This window comes from Odocoileus virginianus, chromosome 2 (assembly GCF_023699985.2).
Source record: "Odocoileus virginianus isolate 20LAN1187 ecotype Illinois chromosome 2, Ovbor_1.2, whole genome shotgun sequence".
Lineage (NCBI taxonomy): Eukaryota > Metazoa > Chordata > Mammalia > Artiodactyla > Cervidae > Odocoileus > Odocoileus virginianus.
The window spans coordinates 1,598,891-1,623,238 of NC_069675.1; the positions used below are offsets into that span (position 1 = coordinate 1,598,891).

A 24,348-nucleotide genomic window follows, 5' to 3' on the forward strand; every position below is an offset into this window, starting at 1 on the left:
GACCAGCCAGTCCCTCCCAGACCACCCACACAGAATGGCTTTGCCAAATGGCCTTGGCTGTAAGGACTGGGCTGTGGTGCTCACGCATGCTGATCTGGAGGGACACGTGCTGGGGGAAGAAGAAGGCAATCTGCCTCTCCAGCCTGCTGCCTGAGATGGGAAGGAAAAGACCAGAAAGGAAAAGCTCTGAGAAGCAGCTCTGAGACCTACAACAGGAATGAATATGGCTCCTTGACAAATCAGGGAAGAGGAGATAACACGGAAGGGGCCACTGGAGGGTGCATAGGAGTTCACTGCTGCAAGACAGAAAGAAAGTTAATTCTTCAAAGGAGATGCCAGAGCAAGGGGTGAAGGAGGCAGGAAGCTCACGGCAGCAAAGTAGCAGGAGACGGAGGCTGGGGGTGAGGTCTGGAATCCCCTGCTAAGGGTCAGGGGATTTCGTATGCTACTCTACATGAGGAAGCCCATGGAGGTTCCTGAGTGGGAATGGCACTACAGGTCTGCATTTGAGAAAGATCTTTTGGGTGGCAGGCAAAATATTCCCCTAAAGATCACTTTGTGGAGGTGGCAACAGATATGTGATGAGTAAGTTTGACTGGGGAGATGGCCAGGATCCTGGACCAGAAGATCCCTAGAAGACAAAGGCCCCAGCTGGATACCAGACAAGAGATTAAAAGGGGATGGAAAATCAAAAACTGAGCAGAAGACATACCGATGGCCAACAGGCACATGAAAAGATGCTCAATAGTGCTAATCATGAGAGACATGCAAATAAAAGCTGCTGGTGCTAAGTCACTTCAGTCGTGTCCGACTCTGTGTGACCCCATAGACGGCAGCCCACCAGGCTCCCCCGTCCCTGGGATTCTCCAGGCAAGAACACTGGAGTGGGTTGCCATTTCCTTCTTCAATGTGTGAAAGTGAAGTAGCTCAGTTGTGTCCAACTCTTAGCGACCCCATGGACCACAGCCTACCACAGCCTCCTCCATCCATGGGATTTTGCAGGCAAGAGTACTGGAGTGGGGTGCCATTGCCTTCTCCGAAATAAAAGCTACAGTGAGGCATTCCTTCACACCAGTCAGAATGGCCATTATCCAAAAGTCTACAGATGATAGATGCTGGAGAGGGTGTGAAGAAAAGGGAACCCTCCAACACTGTTGATGGGAATGCACATCAGTGCAGCCGCTGTGTAGAACAGTACAGACGTTTCTCAAAAAAGCTAAACCAGAGTTACCATATGACCTAGCAATCCCACTCCTGGCCATGTATTTGGAAAAGACAAAATCTTTAATTTGAAAAGATACATGTTCACTGACAATAAAGAAGACACAGAAGCAATCTAAGTGTCCATTGACAGAGGAATGGATGAAGAAGATGTGGTGTGTATATATATACACTGGGATATTGTGTGTCTTAGTCACTCATTTGTGTTTGACTCTTTGCGACCCCAGGGCTGTAGCCCACCAGGCTCCTTGGTCCATGGGATTCTTCAGGCAAGAATACTGGAGTGGGTTGCCATTCCTTTCTCCAGGAGATCTTCCTGACCCAGGATCAAACCCAGGTCTTCTGCTTTGCAGGTGGACTCTACCGACTAAGTCATCAGGGAAGCCCAGAAATAGAACATTCTCAACCATTTAAAAAGGAAAGAAATGATGCCATTTGCAGCAACATGGATCGACCCAGAGGTGATCACACTAAGTGGAGTCAGTCAGACAGAGGGGCAAATATATGATACCACTTATATGTAGAATCTTAGAAGAATGATACAAATGAGCTTATTTACAAATCAGAAACAGACTCACAGACATAGAAAACAAATCTGTGGTCACCATAGGGAAAAGGGGGTGGCAGAGGGATAAATTGTGAGTTTGGGATCAGCAGATACACACTACTATACATAAAATAGATAAACAACAAGGAAGCACTGCATAGAACAGGGAACTATATTCAGTATCTTGTAATAACCTATAACTGAAAAGAATCTGAAGAAACTATATATATGTATTCTGGTGCACAGTCGCTTCGCTGTACACCAGAAACTAACACAACACTGTAAATCGACTGTATTTCAATTTTTAAACAGGTGGGGATGGAGAGGAACATGCATCTACTCCTTACTCCCCCGGACCTTGAAAAGCATCTACCTCTCACCAGGTACATCCACAACCCCCTGCCGAGTTCAGCTGTATAGCCCTGGCCCCCAGCATCCTCACTCAGAGCATCTAACTCAGACACCCTGTGAATATTCATACGCTGCACTTCAGGGGGCAATCTTTCGTGCTAAGTTTATCTAAAGAAGGAAGCTGAAGCCACAGCTGGTGCTCTGGGACCACATAGAGGGGTTGGTTGGGGAGAGGGGGGTTTCAGGGTGGGGGGAAATGTGTGTGTACCTATTGCCGATTTATGTTGATGTGTGGCAGAAACCATCACAATACTGTAAAGTAATTGTCCTCCAATTAAAATAAATAAATTAGTTTTTTTTAAAAAGAACGCAACCTTCCAAAAGATGGCATTGCCTTTAAGATTATACCATGGGCGCTGGATAAATTTCTTGGCAACCTTGAGTATAAATCTAGTTGGAGCCTCAGTGTGAACTCTGAAAAACAGACAGATGGAACAGTCGGCCAGAGAGCCCGTGACAGGAACAACTATTCCCTGGAAGGGGAAAAAAGGCCAGAAAGGCATCTCTGTTTACTTTTACAGAATGTGCAGAATGAGCGTCTCCACGAGATCAAACCCGCTCCAGGTGGGAGTCACTAGGTGTTTGACGTCAGTGTCCAGTGGGGCTGAGGACCCTGTTTCACTCTTCTCTCCTCTTTGCATCTCAAGATGACATTTTCTTCTGTTCATGGGAGCAGGCTGTCCATTCAATGACCATTCTGCTTCATCTACGAACTTCAAACTCTTCTAATCTAAATCAGAACACGAAAGTACACGACGCCTTCACTTCCTGCTTGGCCCCCGTGGGCTCATTCAAAACCAATACCTGAAGGCAGTCTGGGAATAACCTGTAATCACGGTTTCGGCCTTTTCTGTGAGAGGCCACGCCCACCTCAGTCCAGCTCTGAACTGATCAAGCTGCCGCTGCCAACTCGCTCACCCTCTGGGACTAATCACAATCAAGTCTCCCATTCTCCCTGCCCTCACCAGCCCTCAGGGGACCTCAAAGGCTTTTAGGGGGTTGGTACCTTCAACTCTAAGATTAGGCTTAGAGCACAGGCCTGAATGGAGTACTGATTCTATCAAAGAAATTGACAGAAAGAAGTCAGCTGTGAAAATGATACACCTTTGGTGGTGGTTTGGTGTCCAAGTCCTGTTTGCCTCTTTGTGACCCCATGCACTGTAGGTCCACTAGGCTCCTCTGTTCATGGGATTTCCCAGGCAAGGATGCAGGAGTGGGTTGTTATTTCCTTCTCCAGGGATCTTCCTGACCCAGGGGTAGAACCCGTGTCTCCTGCATTGCAGGCGGATTCTTTACCACTGAGCCACCAGGGAAGCCCTATTTTTTAGTCTGCATCTAAGGGTCAAAACTCTGTGGCTTTCCATTTAACTAAAACAAGACAAATGAAAACTTCCCTTCCTTCCTCATTTATTTCTTTATATTGAAGTAATAGTTGATTTACAATGTTGTGTTGGTTTCTGGTGCATGGCAAAGCAATTCATATATATGTGTGTATAAACATTCTTCTTCATATTCCTTTCTATTATAGTTTATTTCCAGATATTGAATATAGCTTTCCTGTGCTATCAGTAGAAGCTTGTTGTTTATCTGTTTTATGCACAGCGGTTTGCCTCTGCTAAACCCAAACTCCTAGTTTATCCCTCCCTTACCCCCATTATCCCTTTGGTGACCGCAAGTCTGTTCTCTATGTCTGTGAATCTGCTTCTGCTTTGTAAATAAGTTCATTTGTGCCATATTTTAGAGTCCACAAAGAAGTGATATCATACGGTATTTGTCTCTGTCTGACTGACTTCACTTAGTATGATCATCTCTAGATCCAGCCACCCCTTCTCATTTATTTAAAAAAGACAAAACATTAAAACAAAACAAAATAATTCTGTCGGGGGTCACTTTGCTGCTCTCATACCATATTTTCATGAGCCTTTCTTAGAAATATGGTCATGAGCGCCACGTGCAAAACCTCCCTGCTGCTGGTACACGCGAGCTCGCCATCGTTATCAGAGAATGAGAGCCAAAGGCGAGTGGACCCCTCTTGAGCCCGGTTCCCCTTGGCCCAGGGGTTCCCACCAGGAGGGAGCAGGCATCCTCAGGCTGCTGCCCTGGGACAGGCAGGAAGAACAGCTGAACACTCTTTCAGTCTTGCACAAAAAGAAAAAACAAAACACCCACACAGGGGGAACAATTCCCCACTGCGTGGGCGGCGGGGCCCCTAAGCTGTTATCTGCAAAGGGCACTTCTGGGGGTTACCCAGCTGCTACCGCGGTGTGGATTCCACCCGAAAACCTCAAGCCAAACAGTGGGGAGTGAGCAGCAAGACACAAGTTTCCACTCTGTGAAAATGCCATGACTTTACACAAATAAACTAAAACGCCATGACAATAAATGAAATGAGCGCCGGATCTGCTGTCAAAGGCACGGTCGGTCACGGCTTTTGCTCTTCCTTGCTCGGTACATCTATATGGTAGGAATATGATGATATCACTTTCCACCTTCCCAGCTCCTCAGCCCTCTATCCTACACCACATCACACACACACACACACACACACACACGGACATGCACGCACTCCTATACCACACACACAGGTCTAGAGTAACAGGTGTAGCAGGAGTTCAAAGCTGAACGATGCCTGGGGCAGAAGTGGGGATGGTTGTGTGCATTAGTGTAGAGCTGGGCGTAGGGTTGAGGGGTCCTAACTCTGAACACTGTGCATGGTATTAATAACGAGAGATCTGAGAGCCGAGGCACCAGTGCAGATGCATAGAAACAAAACCAGCATCCTTTGAGCCTCAAGCCCCTTTTTCGCCACACAAGAGCCCCTCTGGCTCCAGGCAGCTCTGCCCCCATGTGTCTGCAGCAGCCTAAGAGGTTCTGCCCACTCACAGGGTTATCGGATTTTAGCGGGGCCCTTCCCCTCCCACATTCAAATCCTTTAAAGCCCCCTAGCCTGTTCCTCTTCATACTGAGGAACGTCCTCCCAAAAGCAGCCCCTTGGAACTATGTTTGCTTCCTCCCTCCCCTCTATCTCACCTCCATCCACTGAGGTTGTCTGCTAGGCTTTCTCTTCCACCTCGCTTGGCCCTGGCTCTCCTGTTGTGTTTGTATGTGATCAGCCTCTCAGTCGTGTCCAACTCTTTGGGACCCCAAGGACTGTAGCCTGCCAGGCTCCTCTGTCCATGGAATTTTTCAGGCAAGAATACTGGAGTCAGTTGCCATTTCCCACTCCAGGGAGATCTCGACCCAGGGATCGAACCCACGTCTTCTGCACTGGCAGGTGGCTTCTTTACCACTGAGCCACGTGGGAAGCCCCCATATGGCCCTCCCGTTAGAATTCTGGAAAGAGACCTGGTGATTAGAACCTAAAGTCCCAAACCTTGTTTCCCAAAATATCCCTATCCACACAAGGAAGACCAAGGAAAACCTCAATTCTGTCATCTGGGTTCTGGGCAAACGCAACAAGAGAAATGGAAATCATTTCCCAACAGCAACTGTGAGCTCCTGAAGTGACCAAGAACTGTGCAGACACAAGGCACAGCCCCATGAACATGTGTGTGTGTAGCTGGGTCACTTTGCTGTGCTCTGGGGACTAACATGGCATTGTCAAACTATAACATAAAACAAAAATTAAACTGAAAATAAGATAAACTACAAGGATGTATTCCACAACACAAGGAATATAGCCAATATTTTATAGTAACTATAAATGGAGTATAACCTTTAAAAATTATGAAAGACTATTTTGTACACCTGTAACTTACATAATGCTGTACAGCAACTACACTTTGATTAAAAAGATAAAAACAGAAAATGTAAAAAAAATTAAAATTAAAAAAGCAGTAAACAGGAAAACAGTACAGAAGCTCTTCAACAGTCTAAAAATAGAATTACCATATGACCCACCAATTCCACCCAAAAGAATAGAAAGCAAAGTTGCAAAGAGATATCTGTACTCCCGTACAAAAAAATAAATTTATTTGCAAAATAGAAATAGATTCAAACATAGAAAACAAACTTATGGCTACAAAAGCAGGGGAGTGATAAATTAAGAATGTGGGGCTGGCAGATACAAATTACTATACATAAAGTAGACAGCCAACAAGGTCCTCCTGCATAGCACAAGGGAGTATACTCAGTATCTTATAATAACCTATAGTGGAAAAGAATCTGAAAAAGAAATATACAACCATATGTATATATAACTGAATCAATGTGCTGTATACTTGAAACTAACATTGTAAATTAAGCACACTTCAATAAGCAAATAAATATATAAATAAAATGGCAAAAATCTATCTTAGATATAATTTACACACATTAAAAAAAAGTGATCAACAAAAGGATAGAAGTTTCAAGTACTCTAAATAAGCTAGTTGGATTTTTAAAGAAAGGATTCAACCAGAAACCCACTCCCTCCATCACCCTCCACCTCCAGAGGACGGAGGTGGATAACAGAGCCAGTGGCTGGAGGAGCAGAAGAGACATCACCAGGCAACACGGTGACCTGCAGGCATCTGGGAGGGAAGGCTGGTCCCTTCTGTGCCCACTGGCCCCAGAGACAGGGCAGAGGCAATGGGGCAAGAGGCAGGTCGTGCAGCCTTAACCTCCAACCCCGTGAAGATGTGACAGGGAGAGCAAATCTGACTCCATACTGGATCTGTTTCTTTTACTTTCACTTTTGTATCCTGCTGCTTTTGCTACAAGTTAATCATTAAAAGAATGTTGCTTATAGCCTGAAATATACAGGGTAGCCCATTTTTAAGGCTCTGACCTTTAAAGGTGTAACACTTTCCCATTCCTATAGAGATAAGAAGTTGCAGAACAGAGAATAACCATTTGTCTTGTTGGAGGTCTACAGGAACACTGAGCCCTGACCTACGGACAGCTGCAAGCACAAAGGATTCCAGCACCAAGAAGCTTGTAAACACCAGCCAACAACAACCTCCAGCCCCCGGCTCCTTTTAGTATTAAAGAAGACTGAACTATAACCAGGGTAAATGACTCTTTGGGACACCAGTCCACCACCTTGGCAGTCTTCTGGCTTTCTGATCTCAGTCACTGTTCCTTGCCCAACACTGGCCTCAACTGACTGGCCTGTCACATGAGTAGCAACAGGGATGTGCTTACTGCCTCTCCGCTGGGCTGTCTTAATTAATTCAGCATCTTAATACATTTTGATGCATGCAAAGGGGAAAGGTTAATACAAGAACAAGAAACGAATGTTTTTGATAAACATGATGCATGTTTATCACATGCATCACAAAACAAAACAAAAAGAGGGACTTTGATTCATTCTCAGATGGACCCAAGGCAGGAGTCAGCGGGCTCTGCAATAAGGGGGCAAGGACTTCACTAAGAAGCCCTCACCTGGCTTTCCGGCCTCATCTCTGATGCAGGACACCCCGTCTCCAGTGCTCACCCTTAGAGCCCACTCTCAGAAGTCACCTCTGTATCCCAGCCCTGGGGCATTACATTTTTGGTGTTGAAAGAAGTGACCTATCTACCACCACTTTTACATAAAAATCTTACTCCTCAAATAGTGATGAACTCTCACCAATCAGCAACTAGATCCATTTTATCTAATTACTATGCTCTGACATTGTGGTATAGCAGACAACAAAATTAAGGTCAGAAACATGCAGACTCAAGCAAACGAAAAGCTATAAATCAGTAACGATACTCCTTAAAAGAAAAAGATGTAACTTTACCTACCTGTGGCTATAGCGAATGGCTATCGTCAGCCCAAGCTGCAATTAAAAAAAGAGAGGAATACATATTAAATAATACCAAGCATACACTGAATTCACAAGAAAACTAACTTAACATGGCCAATTTTTAAAACATTTCTTAAAACACCCTCCTGCTAATGCTTCACAATAACATGTTTTTGTTGCTGCTGTTTTTGAATAATTTTATTTTTTCTAATTTTGTGTTAACTTTAACTTTCCATAGCACCTTGGCAATGTTGAAAACAAAGATACAAATACAAGCATGCATGAACATTCGTCACATCTTTAGGACGGGGCAGTTCTGACAAGAACAAACACCAGCAATGAACAAGAGAAACCAAATAACGACTTCTGACTCCCAAGTCCAAACATTTAAGAGCTGTCACTCAAGGGACATATGAATCAGGCAAAAACCAAAAAACAAAACTCAGTAGTGATGTGGATTGCTTCATAGTCAGTGTTTTGTGCTACAAAACTGAAAATAAAACAATTTTATTTTATACACAACCCATTGATATCTCACTTGTACTTTTGTTATTTTTAATAACACATTTTAATGATTAATTTTTAGTTTCAACTTAGTTCTTAAAGAATAATTGTATTTTGAAAGGGTCTTAAGGAGGCTACAATATTCCATTGTGGATCAGACAGAAGGTGTCTCTTCTCAGGAAAGACTTCTAGACAGGGCTCTTTTTTTACCCTTTTTAAAAATGTTTTAATGTTTATTTTTTGTTTTCTATGAGGTGTAATTGACAAGTAAAAGTGTATCTATGTAAAGTGATGACTTTAAATATATATATATATACATTGCTAAATGGTTACTGTACATTATCACTTTAATTAACATATTCATTGCCTCACAGTTACTTTTTATTTCTTTTTTCGGTGAAAACACTTAATATCTGCTCTCTTAGCCACTTTCAACTGTATAATACAGTATTGTTAACTACAGTACCCCACTGTACATGAGATGCTCAGAACTTACTCATCTTAAAACTGGAAGTCTGTCCCCTTTGACCAGCATTTTCCCACTCACCCCCACCCTGCAGCCTCTGGCAACCACCATTCTGTCTGTTTCCAAGAGCAAAACAGGGTTCTTTCAGCTCTGAGACAAAGCCACGAAAGGTTGGGATGGCAGAGTGCAGCTGATTCTGGGGTTCACATTGGGAAGGCTCCCCTGACTGCCCCCACCCCAGGGCGGGTGACCGCCTGGGCCAGGGCCTCCCTGGGGAGCGGATCAGCACAGACTTCACACCAAGCCTGTCAGTTCAAGGTCAGCAAGGCAGCTCTGAAGACCGCAAGGAAATCGCACCTGTGATATACATGTGACATCAAGAGAAAGTATACACGATGCCGGGCACAACCACAAGCGGAGACTCAAGGCGACGTGGTGATTTCCTCCCTACCTGGCGGGGGTGTTAGGGAGCCCTCTCAAGCACCACTGGGGGTCGAATCATAAGGCGTGGGCCTTAACCAGTTCACACCAAGACCAGCAAGAGGTCTCAACTCTCAGAGCCTCGATGTTCACAACTGCAAAATGGGCCACTTAACAACCTTTTTACTGGGTTAACATAAGGACAAAGCAACTTTTCTATTTGTTTCTCTCGGGGTATATGCCCATGCATGTGCCTACTGACGGATGGGGTGGTGTATATGCTTGATCGCTCAGTCGTGTCTGACTCTCTGCGACCCCATGGACTGTAGCCCGCCAGGCTCTTCAATGGGATTTTTCAGGCAAGAATATTGGAGTGGGTTGCCATTTCCTTCTCCAGGGGATCTTCCTGACCCAGAGATCAAACCCTGATTTCCTGTATTGCAGGCAGACTCTACCGTCTGAGCCACCAGCAATACCAGTATTTATAGGCTATACTCCCTGGGTGAAAATGTCATCACATTTCAAAATTTAATTTTGAAGTTTTTTTTAACTTTAATTTTTGAAACTTTGTATTTCATCATGGATTCCCATGTGGCCCTAGTGATGAAGAATCCACCTGCAGGAGCCACAAAAGATGCAGGTTTGATCCCTGGGTTGGGAAGATCCCCTGAGAAGGAAATGGCAACCCACTCTAGTATTCTTACCTGGAAAATCCCACAGACAGAGAAGCCTGGCTGGCTACAGCCCATGGGATTGCAAAGAGTAGGACACAACTGAGCATCTGAGCATTCCCATTCCATCATGTAAAATACACAGCGCTCAGCCCTAAACATGCCTATGAAAGTCTCATTCACCCACTTATGGCTGAATTACTACAGGACTAAGAATCCCAATGGCAGTTAAAAACCGAAGTACCAGCTATAATATCATTTCTGGCCAAAAAAAAAAAAGTCTGCGTAAGTTGGACCTTAATATCCCCAAACACATCACTGACAGTTCCCTTGATGTCAGTCTCACAGAAGTAGGGGTGGGGAGGTGACTTTTGGGGTGCTCTCTTGGGCACTACAAGATGACAGGAGGGTACCTGGGGCAGTGGGAGGGTGGATGGGCTGGGGAAGAGCCAAGAAGAGGAAGAGTTAGGAAAAATTTTAGGGCTAGGAAAGCCCAGTGCTTCTAACCAGTTCTGGTTACTGCCGAATCCCCTAGCTACTCTGGGAATAGCTCAGCTCCAGAATTCTTCAGCTAGGTGTTATCACTGATTGCCCTGAAAATATGGAACCAGTGACAGTGAGGCTTCATTTTACCAAAAACACATCTAAAAGTGAAGACATGAAATGTGTAACACATTGAGTTCATACATCCCTCACCTGAATGGACGCAATTATCTATCTCACCTCAGCCAGGAGGGCATCTTCTTTGAGATTTTAACAAACAGAAGAGGAAGACACCTGAGGGACCATCAAGAATTTAAAGAACAAGGAAGAACATATTGGGGGAACAAAATAAAAGTAGAAACTGCAGCCCCCAAAATGTCAGGATGAGCCATTTACCAACTTCACATGCTAGGTAGCTTCACATTACCTGGGGTGAAAAAGTTCTGGCTTCCAGTTAGGCTAATGATAAGACATTTCATGCAAAGATGGGCTCAATAAAGGACAGAAATGATATGGACCTAACAGAAGCAGAAGATATTAAGAACAGGTGGCAAGAATACGCAGAAGAACTGTACAAAAGAGATCTTCATGACCCAGATAATCACAATGGTGTGATCACTCACCTAGAGTTGGACATCCCGGAATGTGAAGTCAAGTGGGCCTCAGGAAGCATCACTACGAACAAAGCTAGTGGAGATGATGGAATTCCAATTGAGCTATTTCAAATCCTGAAAGATGATGTTGTGAAAGTGCTGCACTCAATATGCCAGCAAATTTGGAAAACTCAGCAGTGGCCACAGGACTGGAAAAGGTCAGTTTTCATTCCAATTCCGAAGAAAGGCAATGCCAAAGAATGCTCAAACTACCGCACAATTGCACTCATCTCACTCGCTAGTAATATAATGCTCAAAATTCTCCAAGCCAGGCTTTAGCAATACGTGAACTGTGAACTTCCAGATGTTCAAGCTGGTTTTAGAAAAGGCAGAGGAACCAGAGATCAAATTGCCAACATCCACTAAATCACAGAAAAAGCAAGAGAGTTCCAAAAAAACCATCTATTTCTGCTCATTGCCTATGCCAAAGCCTTCGACTGTGTGGAACACAACAAACTGTGGAAAATTCTGAAAGAGATGGGAATACCAGACCATCTGACCTGTCTCTTGAGAAACCTGTATGCAGGTCAAGAAGCAACAGTTAGAACTGGACATGGAACAACAGACTGGTTCCAAATAGGAAAAGGAGAACGTCAAGGCTGTATATTGTCACCCTGCTTATTTAACTTATATGCAGAGTACATCATGAGAAACGCTGGGCTGGAAGAAGCACAAGCTGGAATCAAGACTGCTGGGAGAAATATCAATAACCTCAGATATGTAGATAATACCACCCTTATGGCAGAAAGTGAAGAGGAACTAAAAAGCCTCTTGATGAAAGTGAAGGAGGAGAGTGAAAAAGTTGGCTTAAAGTTCAACATTCAGAAAACTAAAATCATGGCATCTGGTCCCATCACCTCATGGGAAACAGATGGGGAAACAGTGGAAACAGTGTCAGACTTTATTTTTTTGGGCCCCAAAATCACTGCAAATGGTGACTGCAGCCATGAAATTAAAAGACGCTTACTCCTTGGAAGGACAGTTATGACCAACAAGGATAGCATATTAAAAAGCAGAGACATTACTTTCCCAACAAAGGTCCATCTGGTCAAAGCTATGGTTTTTCCAATAGTCATATATGGATGTGAGAGTTGGATGGTGAAGAAAGCTGAGCACCAAAGAATTGATCCTTTTGAACTGTGGTGTTGGAGAAGACTCTTGAGAGTCCCTTGGACTGCAAGATATCCAACCAGTCCATCCTGAAGGAGATCAGTCCTGGGTGTTCATTGGAAGGACTGAGGCTAAAGCTGAAACTCCAATACTTTGGCCACCTCATGCGAAGAGTTGACTCATTGGAAAAGACCCTAATGATGGGTAGGATTGGGGGCAGGAGGAGAAGGGGATGACAGAGGATGAGATGGTTGGATGGCATCACCGACTCCATGGACATGGGTTTGAGTAAACTCCGGGAGTTGGTGATGGACAGGGAGGCCTGGCGTGCTGCAATTCATGGGGTCGCAAAGAGTCAGACATGACTGAGCGACTGAACTAAACTGAATGATAAGACAATGTGACTGCCTGAATATTTTGATAATCTTTGAAGTACTGTTTAATTGGTAGCTTTTCCACAGTTAAAAGATAAGCCTTATCTAGAGCAGGGAGAGGAAATAGGACTGGGGAGGGACACGAATAAAAAAGAAGCAGAGAAAGTTCTTATATGACAGCTGTGCAGGTTAAAAGAGGCTGGGAGATAAATCCTTCGTGGCGGTGAATTTTGATTTACCATTTTTATTAGTCTTTTCCTGGCTTCTGAATCAAATATGGTTTACAGTCTTCTTTTTCTAAATATACTTTTTAAAATTTATTTTATTGAAGTAGAGTTGATTTCCAACGTTAAGTTCTGCAGTACAGCAGAGTGATTCGGTTATATGTCAATACATTCTCTTCTTTTTGGCCACACCACCCAGCATGCAGGGTTCAGACCCTCCCCCCCTGCATTGGGAACACAGAGTCTTAACCATTGGACTACCAGGGAAGTCCCTACAGTCATTTCAAAGGACAGTTTTGTTAAGAAAGAAACAGTGAATCTTGGAATCGTACAGACCAGCCACAGAATCCCACAGGTCTTTTAAGATGCACTCAGGGACTCCTCTTGCGGTCCAGCAGCTAAGACTCATGCTCCCAATGCAGGGGGCCCAGGTTTAATCCCTGGTAACTTGATCCCACAGGCTTCAATTAAGCCCAGCATAACCAAATAAATAAATATTAAAAAAAAAAATGCACTAGGAAATAAGATGACTGGAACCTGTATGAAGGTCCCAGAGCTACTGACGGGGGGTGGATGAGAACAGGCCATTGCACAGTCCTTCTGGAAACCTGGATTAAATGCCACACAGAATGCACTGCATCTGATTAGGCAGTCCTGAGAAGGTGTTGGAACAATGTAGAAAGTTCTGTGGGCTTTGCCATGAAACCCCATGTGGAGCAGGCAAACAAGGCCAGTGAGCTGTGTCAAGTGAAAGTGCGATTGAATTGTTAGTTGCTCAGTCATGTCTGACTCTTTGTGACCCCATGGACTACAGCCTGCCAGGCTCCTCCATCCATGGGATTCTCCAGGCAAGAATACTAGATTGGTAGCCATTCTTTTCTCCAGGGGATCTTCCTGACACAGGGATCGAACCTGAGTCTACTGCTTGGCGAGCAGGTTCTTCACCACGGAGCCACCTGGGAAGCCTAATATTTGCATGCACCAGTACATATACACACAGACACACATTTCTACCGCTGTGCACACTCCCTCACACACACACAGACACTCTGGCATCTGGAGAGGCCCCTAGAGCCTCTGAGACAAAAGGAAGCTCAGACAATCGACCCTTTTGTGGCTGATCTCAGCAGGGGCCCCGGGGTTGGAGGGGAGGGAGGCCCCAGGGTCAGGCCCCTGACCCAGCCCCGCCTGGGCTGAGGCTCCGGGACACAGAGGTCATCGGAGTTCTGTGCAGGCCCCTGCCCTGGAGAACACCCTCCTCCTCAGGACGCACTGTGGGTATTACCAGGGAGCACTTAACAAACTCCCATTCAGAGTACTTCTTTCATGGTGGTTTAGTCGCTCAGCTGTGTCCAACTCTCGCGACCCCATGGACTGTAGCCCGCCAGGCTCCTCTGTCCATGGAATTCTCCAGGCAAGAACACTGGAGTGAGTTGCCATTTCCTTCTCCAATACTTCTTTCGAGATTTCCACAATTTGCTAATACCAAAATTCAATCACCTTTTAATGGCCAGGAAAGAGTCATTTAACTTCTTTTCCCCCCAAATCTCCACCAACAACAAAAACCTTTTTCCTGCTGCTTCAGCCCCCAAAACACTCCTTTTTTTGGAACAACTGAGCCAGGCAGCTGTTTTGTATCAAGTCTAGGGGTTTCTATACGACCCAGGGAGCTCAGACAACTGGCAGGCCTTCCTGCATTAAAGGGTAATCTGAGAATAATTTGCCATAAAACACCCAGAAGTGCCCCAGCTGTAGCCAGATATGCCCTAGAAAGCACCACTTGCACTGTGCGGACTTTGTAAAATAATCATAATTTTAGAACACACATTTTTAAAAATCCATTTTTGGAAACAATTTTAAAGGAAAGAAGTAGCCGGCACCATCTGAGAAGGCCACAGGGAACTCCCCTCCCAGGTATGCAGATTGTCTCCAAGCACCTCTTCTCAGCAGCTCAGTCAGTAAAGAGTCTGCCTGCAGCGCAGGAGATCTGCTTCCATCCCTGGGGCGGGCAGATGCCCTGGAGGAGGAAACGGCAGCCCACTCCAGGATTCTGCATGGAGAATCCCGTGGACAGAGGAGCCCGGCGGGCTGCAGTCGGGGGGTCGCCAAGAGTCGGCAGGACTGAGGGACTCCCACTGTCACTTCCACCTCCTCCCTGACACCCGCCGGCCCGCGGGCCGCCAGGACAACGCTGTGTTCCACGTTTACGATGTGCTGCCGGGGCAGGTGAGAAGGAAGAGTCCGGGAAGCGCGAGCCTCCAAGCCCCTGCTGCTGAGTGGTGCTCCTTCCTGGACGAATCCAGAGCCTTCCAGACCAGGGGCAGGCTGTGATCAGGAGTCAAGTCCCTTCACAAGGCCCACCACCAGCCAGCCACAGACCATGCAACAGCGCTCCCCGCTCCTCAGAAACGAAGCTGGACACCAAGGGTTTTATTATGAAAACTCCTGCGTCTGAGACTGATTTGACTATTTTTCAAATACTACGGGAGCCAAACAAAACATGTCAGTGGAATTTGGCCAGGGGGGCCACTGATCCGCAACCTTGCTTTCCAGCTTTCCGTGCTGCCAAGACTCTCCTCGGGTTTTCCAAGCTTCCAATCTGAATCCACAAGTTTGTGACCAAATTGGAAAAAGCCTTCCCATTACACATGACTCTTCCCTCCCTTTCCTATACTTCAGGGGTGGTTTTCCTATAGTTTATTTTATTTTTTAATTTCAAAAGTCCAAAATTTATAATGTCACAAAATAAACTCAAAGAGAAAAGGCTGTGGTTTATTTTCCTCCTGTATTTTTTTTAATGATTCCCTCCACCTTCCTGGGAAAGACGGTAGAAGAGCATGAGGAGAAGACCAAGGGCCACAGCATGGACAGAATCCCACAAAAGCAGAGCCACGGCGCACGGCCACCATGGACGGGAGCAGGGAGGATGTGATCCACCAAAAGCACTCCACTGGGCTGGGGCTTCCCTGGTGGCTCAGGTGGGAAAGAATCTGCCTGCAGTGCAGAAGACCTGGGTTCCATCTCTGGGTCTGGATGATCCCCTGGAGAAGGGAATGGCCACCCACTCCAGTATTCTTGCCTGCAGAATTCCATGGACAGTGGAGCCTGGTGGGCTGCAGCTCATGAGGTTGCAAAGAGTCAGACACGACTGAGCGACTAACACGTTCACCCTTTCCCTGGCTCTCCTTCCAGCACTGTTCTCCCCTCCTAACAGCCAGGCCCCCACGCAGCACCATCCACGGCTGGTCTTTCCTGCAGGCATCACCCCCAGACTTCCTGCTCCCCCATCCCTGATTCTGAAACCCCGCCACACATACCACAACCCACTAGTCCTTGGCTGTGGACGTCCATCTACGGCTCTCTTAGTCACTCACTACTTCCTCTGAAAAATTAACTACTGTAGGTCAACTGATGCTCATGGTCAGTCACAGTGAGCTTTGTGGTCCAGTACCCGGTCTTTTCTTGCCTGTTTCCTCATTATAAAATCGTGTCTGACTCTTTGTGACTTTATGGAGTATAGCCCGCCAGGCTCCTCTGTCCATGGGATTCTCCAGGCAAGAATACTGGAGGAGGTTGCCATGCCCTGGATCTCTCCGACCCAGGAATCGAACATGCATCTCTAATGTCTCCTGCATTGGCATGCGTGTTCTTTAACAGTAGTGCCACCTGGGAAGCCCCCGAAATGGGGATAATGTTACCTATTTCATGAGGCTGTTTCAGGCAGATTAACGCAGATCTCAGAGAAGAGGAGCAGCAGTGCCAGCATCTCCTGCAAGTTCATGACAAATGCAAATTCTCAGGTCTTGACCCAGACAGACCCACTGAACTGGAAACTCTGGTGAGGAGTGGGGTGCTGGGCGGGTAGCTATTCCACCAGGGGTCAAGTTTAGGAAACACTAAATGAAATGATGTATAGGAAGAACTTAGCAATAGGATTAGCACACATGAGTTCTTAGTAACTATGACAATAGTGATGATGATGATGATGCATAGAAAAAAACGGTTTTTGTCTTATGTCCTCTTAATATCATGCTAACGTCCTACACTCAACTTCAGGGAGTATAGTCACCAGCTGGCAGCCCTGGGGTGATGTTTGGGGAGATGAGAACTCCTGGTGCTCACAGGTGATCACCTGTTCAGCAGAGAGGAGTCCTCAGCCTGCTGAGATCCACTCTGTGCTGTCCACAAACAAGTTCAGGGCTGGCTTCATGGAGGCCCACGGCAAGGCTTCATAGGCTGCAGCCCCGCCCCTCCCCCACTGGTGCCTCTCTCGGTCATTCCGATCAAAAGACGGGGGTGGGGGGGGGCATCAAGAGAGGGGGAGGAAGAAAAATGCCGTCGCACTTTTCATTATTGAGTTTATTTCATGATGTTATCCCTCTTTGTCCTTTTAAACAAACAAAAACTAAAAATGTTAAAATCCCACTCAAGTTTAAAAATGGGGGATATATATATAAAATGCAAGGCTCCTTCCAGCTTTGTCAGAAACCTAGTAATTCAGATCTGAAACTTTCAAAACCTGATGTAAAAGACAACTTGCTAAATCAATGGAAATTCACATTGAACCAACATCAAACGTAGGCGTTGATTGTTTTAGCCAGCCTAAGGAAACAAGCTGTTTCTAAGCCTCTAAGCCCCACGTGAGGAAAAGGTAGGACGGTGATGCTGCAGCTCCTCCCTGCCGCCCCAGGAACCCGAGCCAGGCACCGTCTTTTTGGACTGCAAGTCCAACAGCTCTGCTTGGAAGCTTGGAGATGAGTTTTCACAAGGACTTGCTTTGTCCCCCAGTTCGCACAAATTAAAAACATCTGCAAGTCTTGAGTTGCTGCCTGCCATCTCCCCCCACCAGCAACAGCACCTGGGCCCCTTCTGCCAGGCGTCTTCCAGGGACTGAGCCCCGTGAGTTACGGGTCGAGGAGCCTGCCCCCACCCCAAGCTCGGCACCGCCCTCTGCAGAAATCTGAGAGCAGCGGCGGCAGCGCCGCCCCAGGAGGCAGGGGGATGGGCGCTCGTGGCCTCTGTGGCGCGGACTCCAGGAGGCCAACGGTCACCCTTGTCCCCGTCAGTAAGTAGACGTAATCTACCTGCTTGTCACTCTTACTCATCTTTGTGTGGCTGGGACCTAGGGCTGGATAAACAGGGCTACCAAACCACTGCGTGAACCACTTACTCCACTCCAGGCAGTTCTTCTGACACTTGTACCTTGTCAGTGACCCTACTTTTTTTTTTTAAGGTTTTAGGTTTCCACAAAAAATTGATGATTTTGGTTTCTTAGCTTCTCTTGATATGAACAGTTGGCTATTTGATAACATGAAGAAACCACACTCTCTTTTCCTAGAAACCGTAACTTGCATGTAACAGAAAAGGGCTTGACGATGGACGTGCATTCTGTGTGCAGCTTATGCCAAAGAACACCTAACCTGGAAAATTCTGGAACTTTGGGAGGCAAATACTACTTAAGTGAAAGCTTGATTATGAAGTCAGAGTTGGCCAGGGCAGGAGGAAGAGACAGAAGAGATGGAATGTATGTGGACTGAAGCCTTCGTGTGTATCAATGACAAGTTTTTAGGGCATTTTGGGGTGGGTTTTGGCCTGTTAAACACAAGAAAATGAAAGGCCGTTCAGAGCCTGTCACTGCAGCTTAGAGACCCCAAAACAACTCAGGGACCCACTCTGACTCCCAGATCCTCACCAGACCCAAAAGTAAAACTCCCAGGAAAGGAAATTCCTTTTTAATGTAAGACACAAAAGTACTTTTAAGGAACCTGTTTCAAAGGAAGAAAACCACTTTTATTCCTTCCAGCTTTTACCTTCTTTCTCCTCTAATCAAATTCTTACCAAAAAAAAATTCACAAAACTGACAAAAAGCCCTCCACCCAGGCACATGGGATACAGGCAAATGTGAAGCACTCCATGAAGTATGACCAGAGCTGTCAGAAGTGCAGTAGGGGGCTTCCCTGAGGGTCCAAAGGTTAAGACTCCATGCTTTCAGTGCAGGGGGCACAGATTCGATCTTTGGTCAGGGAACGAAGATCACATATGCCTTGTGGTGTGGTCAAAAAATAAAATAAATATTTTTTTTTAATTTAGTAGATTCACCCTAGAAAAAGAAACACTACATTTTTAAAAAGGAAACTCTTAATTATGAGATAATTGTAGATTCACGTGCAGGTATCCAAAATTATATAAAGAAATAACAGAGGAAGCCCCAAGTATCCTTCACCCAGCTGCCTCCAACGGTGACATCTGGCAAAACTATCATGCAGTATAAGTGAGTATACTGACATCGATCAATACAGTTTAGCAACAGAATGTTTCTGTCACCTTGTGATGCCCTATTACAAATACAACCACTTTCTTCCCACACTCATCCCAGTTAAGCCACTGGTAACCATCCATCTGTTCTCTAGTCCTGTAATTTTGTCATTTCAAGAATGTAACAGAAATGGAAGCCTATAGTATGCAACCTGTGGGGTTGAGGCCTTTTCGTTCAGGATCGTTCTCTGAAGACCGATGAGCTGGCTGCATCCCTCATTACAAAGCAGTATTCCACAGCATTGGGCACACCGATGACAGCCTAGTCACCTGTTAGAGGATATCTGTACCACAGCCTAGTCACCTGTTAAAGGACATCTGTACCACAGCCCAGTCACCTGTTAAAGGACATCTGTACTACAGCCCAGTCACCTGTTAAAGGATATCTGTACTACAGCCCAGTCACCTGTTAGAGGACATCTGTACCACAGCCCAGTCACCTGTTAAAGGACATCTGAGCGGTCCTCAGTTTGGAAGTATTACACATAAAGCCACAATGGACATTCCCGGGTAGGTAGTATTTGCATGAACCTAAGTTTTCATTTCTCTGGGATAAATGCCCAGGAGTGCAACTGCTGAATTATATGATGGTTTAGTTTCAGAAGAAACTGCCAAACCAGTTTCCCAAGCGATTGTCCTGTTTTATAATCCCACCAGAAACATATGAATGATACTGTTTTTCTGCATCCTTACTAATTTTTTGGTGCTATCATTTTTTTAAAAAAGTTTAAGCCATTCTGCTAGGTATTATTTAGATAGCCACTGTGGTTTCAATTTACATTTCCCTAAATGTCTAATAATGCTGAACATCTTTTCATGTTTATCTGCCAACTTCAGAGCCTCCTCAGTGAAACATTTGCCCGTTTTCTATTTGGGTTGGTTGTTTTTCACTGTTGAGCTTTGAGAACTCTTTACTACTCCTTTGTCAGATATGTGGTTTACAAATATTTTCCCCCAGTCCATAGCTTGTCTTTTCAAACAAGGTCTTTACAAAGCAAAAGTTATTTCTTTTTTATGAAGTCCAACCTATCAACTCATTCTTTAAGGGATTATGCCTTGGTGTCTAAAAACTCTTCATATACTCTTAGACCCCCAAAATTTTCTATTTTTTCTGAAAGCTTTATAAATTTATGTCTTACATTTAAATCCATAATCTATTTTGAGTTAACTTTTGGATAAGGTATGAGGCATTTTTTAAATTTTTAATTTTATTGGAGTCTAGTTGATTTACTATGTTGTGCTAGTTTGGCGTGTACAGCAAAGTGGTTCAGTTACACCTAGACATGTATTTACTCTTTTTTAGATTCTTTTCTCATATAGGTTATCACAGAATATTGGGTAGAGCTCCCTGTGCTAACATTTGAGGTGGGGGGTTGTCTGTTGGTTTATAAATGCCCAGTTACTCATTTGTTGAGTTTCTTCCACTGATTTTCTTTTGCACTTTTGTAAATCATCAGTTGAGTATATTTACTGAGCTTTATTTCTGGACTGTCTGTGCTGTCCCACTGGTCTGTTTATCTATCTTTCTGCCAAAACCACTAGACTTGATTACTATATGTCTTGAAATTGAATAGACTGACTCAATCTACCTTACTCTTTTATAAAAAAAATGTTTATTCTGCTTCCTTTGCCTTTCCATATAAACTTTAGATTAATCTTGTGTATATTCAACAACAAAAAAAATTTTGCTGGAATTTTGATAGAAATTGCATTAAACCTTTTGATTTTGAAGAAAACTGGCATCAGTATTATCATGTGGAGTCACACAATCCATAAACATGGTATATGGCTCAACTCATTTAGATCTTTTATTTCTTTCATGGCCATTGTATAATCGCATAATTTTCAGCATAGAAGTCCCATACATGTTGGTAGATTTACTTCTGAGAATTTTCTCATTTTCAGGCAAGTGCAAATTATTTTGGGGTCCACATGTTGTTCTTAATATACTGAAGAAAGCTGAGCACCAAAGATTTGATGCTTTTGAACTATGATGCTGGAGAAGATTCTTGGGAATCCCTTGGACTGCAAGGAGATCAAACCAGTCAATCCTAAAGGAGATCGACCCTAAATATTCATTGAAAGGATTGATGCTGAAGTGGAAGCTTTGGCCATCTGATGTGAAGAGGCCACTCATTGGAAAAGACCCTGGGGCTGGGAAAGATTGAAGGCAAAAGGAGAACGGGACGACAGAGGATGAGATGGTTGGATGGCATCACCACCTCAATGAAGATGAGTCTGAGCAAACTCGTGGAGACAGTGAAGGACAGAGAAGCCTGGCATACTACAGTCCTCGGGGTTAGAAAGAGTCAGACACAACTTAGCGACTAAACAACAACCAAATATTGTTGCTAATATACAGAAATACAATTTATTTTTGTATGTTTATCTTGTGTACTGGGACTTGCTAAATTCACTTAGCAGGTTTAGGATATCTTTTGTAGGTTCCTTGGGCTTTCTATCTAGACAAGTATCTTGTCTATATGGAAAGGCTGGTTTTGCTTCTTTTCTCATCCAAATGCATTTTCTTGCTTTATTGCACCAGCTGGAAGACCCAGAACTATGCTGAGTAACAGCAGTGAAAGCAGGCACACTTGCCTTGTTCCCAATTTTAGGAGAAAAGCATACAGTCAGTCACCATTATATATAATGTTAACTACACGGGGGGTGGGGGTTGTAGATGTTCTTTATCAAGTTGAGGAAGTTCCCTTCCACTTCTATTTTTTTCTGACAGTTTTATCATGAAAGGATGTTGAATTTGTCGAAATCTTATTAAAAACACTCATCCTCCTTTTAATTGTCCCCTCTCTTCTCTGTTTAATTTAAAGTATATATATACAAAACAAATGAAAACTCAAGCCCTCCATCCAGGTGTATAGAGCATAGGCTAAGATGAGGCTTTCCATAAAACACAATCATAGCTGTTAAAAAAAGACTGCAGTAGGGACTTGCTCAGTGGTCCAGTGGTTAAGCTCCGAGCTTCCACTGCAGGGGCGCGGGTCCAGCCCCTAGCTAGGGAACTAAGATCTCACATGCCACAGGGCATGGCCCCAAAACAGGTGCGCTGTGGAGCCACCGTGAAGCCACTGGAAAAGTGACATAGCAAACTGTTTTTCTCCTTTTGCACATCCTTTCCCTTTATTTTTTAAAATTTATTTATTTTAATTGGAGGCTAATTACTTTACAATATCGTGGTGATTTCTGCCATACATTGACGTGAATCAGCCATGGGTGTACATGTGTTCCCCATCTTGAACCCCCCTCCCACCTCCCTCCTCATCCCATCCCTCAGGGCATCCCAGTGCACCAGCCCTGAGCAACTTGTCTCATGCATGGAACCTGGACAGGTGATCTGTTTCACACTTGATAACATACTTGTTTCAATGCTATTTGCTCAAAGCATCCCACCATCGCCTTCTCCCGCAGAGTCCAAAAGTCTGTTCTATATATCTGTGTTTCTTTTGCTGTTTTGCATATAGGCATTGTTACCATATTTCTAAATTCCATATATATGCATTGGTATACTGTATTGGTGTTTATCTTTCTGGCTTACTTCACTCTGTATAATAGGCTCCAGTTTCATCCACCTCTTTAGAACTGATTCAAATGTATTCTTTTCAATGGCTGAGTAATATTCCATGGTGTATACATACCACAGCTTTCTTATCCATTCATCTGTCAATGGACATCTAGGTTGCTTCTGTGTCCTGGCTATTATAAACAGTGCTGCGATGAACATTGGGGTACATGTGTCTCTTTCAGTTCTGGTTTCCTCGGTGTGTATGCCCAGCAGTGGGATTGCTGGGTCATATGGCAGTTCTATTTCCAATTTTTAAGGAATCTCCACATTGTTCTCCATAGTGGCTGTACTAGTTTGCATTCCCACCAACAGTGTCAGAGGGTTCCCTTTTCTCCACACCCTCTCCAGCATTTATTGTTTGTAGACTTTTTGATAGCAGCCATTCTGACCTGCGTGAGATGATAAGAAGGAACCCTGGAAGACTAAATGCCAATAGTTGGATGGGAAGGGTGAGGTAGACATGGATTTTCACTCTCCATCACTTTATACTCTAATTTTTAAAAGATCTAATAAGGGGAAAATATGGAAAACAATTACCTTGCAAAAACGCTATGAACCATATACTTTTGGCATATCTGAGTGCAACTTTTGTCTTAGGGCTCTGTCTTTGTCAGTCTGAAACATAGATACTGTGACAGAGACATATTATTAAAGTATGTTCTACCTGCACTTACAGTCACATTGAATAAAAATAACAAAATTTTGAAATAAAGATTCAAGAAAGGGAGTAAAAACAGGAGGAAACATCTCATAGAAATAAAGTCTTTCAGCTGGACTCCAGTAGATTCTCACAATGCTTCCCTTTCATGACTGGAATCTTTAGTCAGTATAATTTAAATAGGGTCACAAAAAGCTGGACAGAGCTGAGCACGTAAGGATAAGGGTAACTTAAAGGTGGTAACTTCAGGCACTGGTGGCAGGGGAGACGGTTCATCTAAATTGGGGGACTGACAGAAATGACGCACACACTCGGCAGAGGGGGAGAAAGACATGACCAGACAAAGTCGCACCTGCCGACGTGCGACTGTGTGGCCACCGGGACTCGGAGAAGAAACGAGGCAGAAAACACCTTCGCTGGTCTTCAGGCTCTGCTGCTCCTCGCTGCCTGCTCAGGTGACAGGAGAAACAGTCTGAGTTTCCTCCATGCTTCCAGGACAATTCTCAAAGGGGCCTTCTCTTCCTCTGGAGAGAACAACCCGCTTCCCAAGGAGTAATCAAACCAAGCAGTCCTCACAGGGGAGCTGGCGCTTGAGTGAGGCCTTGAAGGACGGGCAGGAGAAGGTGTGGTGATGTGGGACCGTCACAGGGGGCTTAGCGGTGAGGACCGAGTCAGGCAGGGAGTCTGGGCAATGACACACCTCTGGGTGGCGGCCACCAAGCGCTCCCTGCAGGCTGAACATGGTGCCAAGCACAGCAGAAATGCCGCTTCTCCAAGCCTTGTAAAAACTCTGAGAGGGACACATAACTATCCCCATCTGGGCATGGGGGGATGGAGACTCAGAGAGTATGCTTCCTTGCCTAAGATCACATAGCCACAAAGTCACTGAATATCCCTGGGGATATTTGGACTGAAGTACACAGCATCTTTTTTTAGATCAAACAAATAAGTTTCTTTGTTATTTTTTATAAATCATCTGAAGATGGGTGAACGCTGATGT

General features: G+C 44.8%; 1 protein-coding gene across 2 annotated transcripts in view; it reads right to left on the reverse strand.

Moving 5' to 3' along the window:
* Nucleotides 1-24,348, reverse strand: part of ACOXL (acyl-CoA oxidase like) — a 319,722-nt gene that overhangs the window by 237,967 nt on the left and 57,407 nt on the right. For both annotated transcript variants that reach the window (XM_070474015.1, XM_070474021.1), the window contains exon 9: nt 7,889-7,923. In XM_070474015.1, coding sequence (XP_070330116.1) covers nt 7,889-7,923 — 35 coding nt within the window. The remainder of the gene's footprint in view (nt 1-7,888; nt 7,924-24,348) is intronic.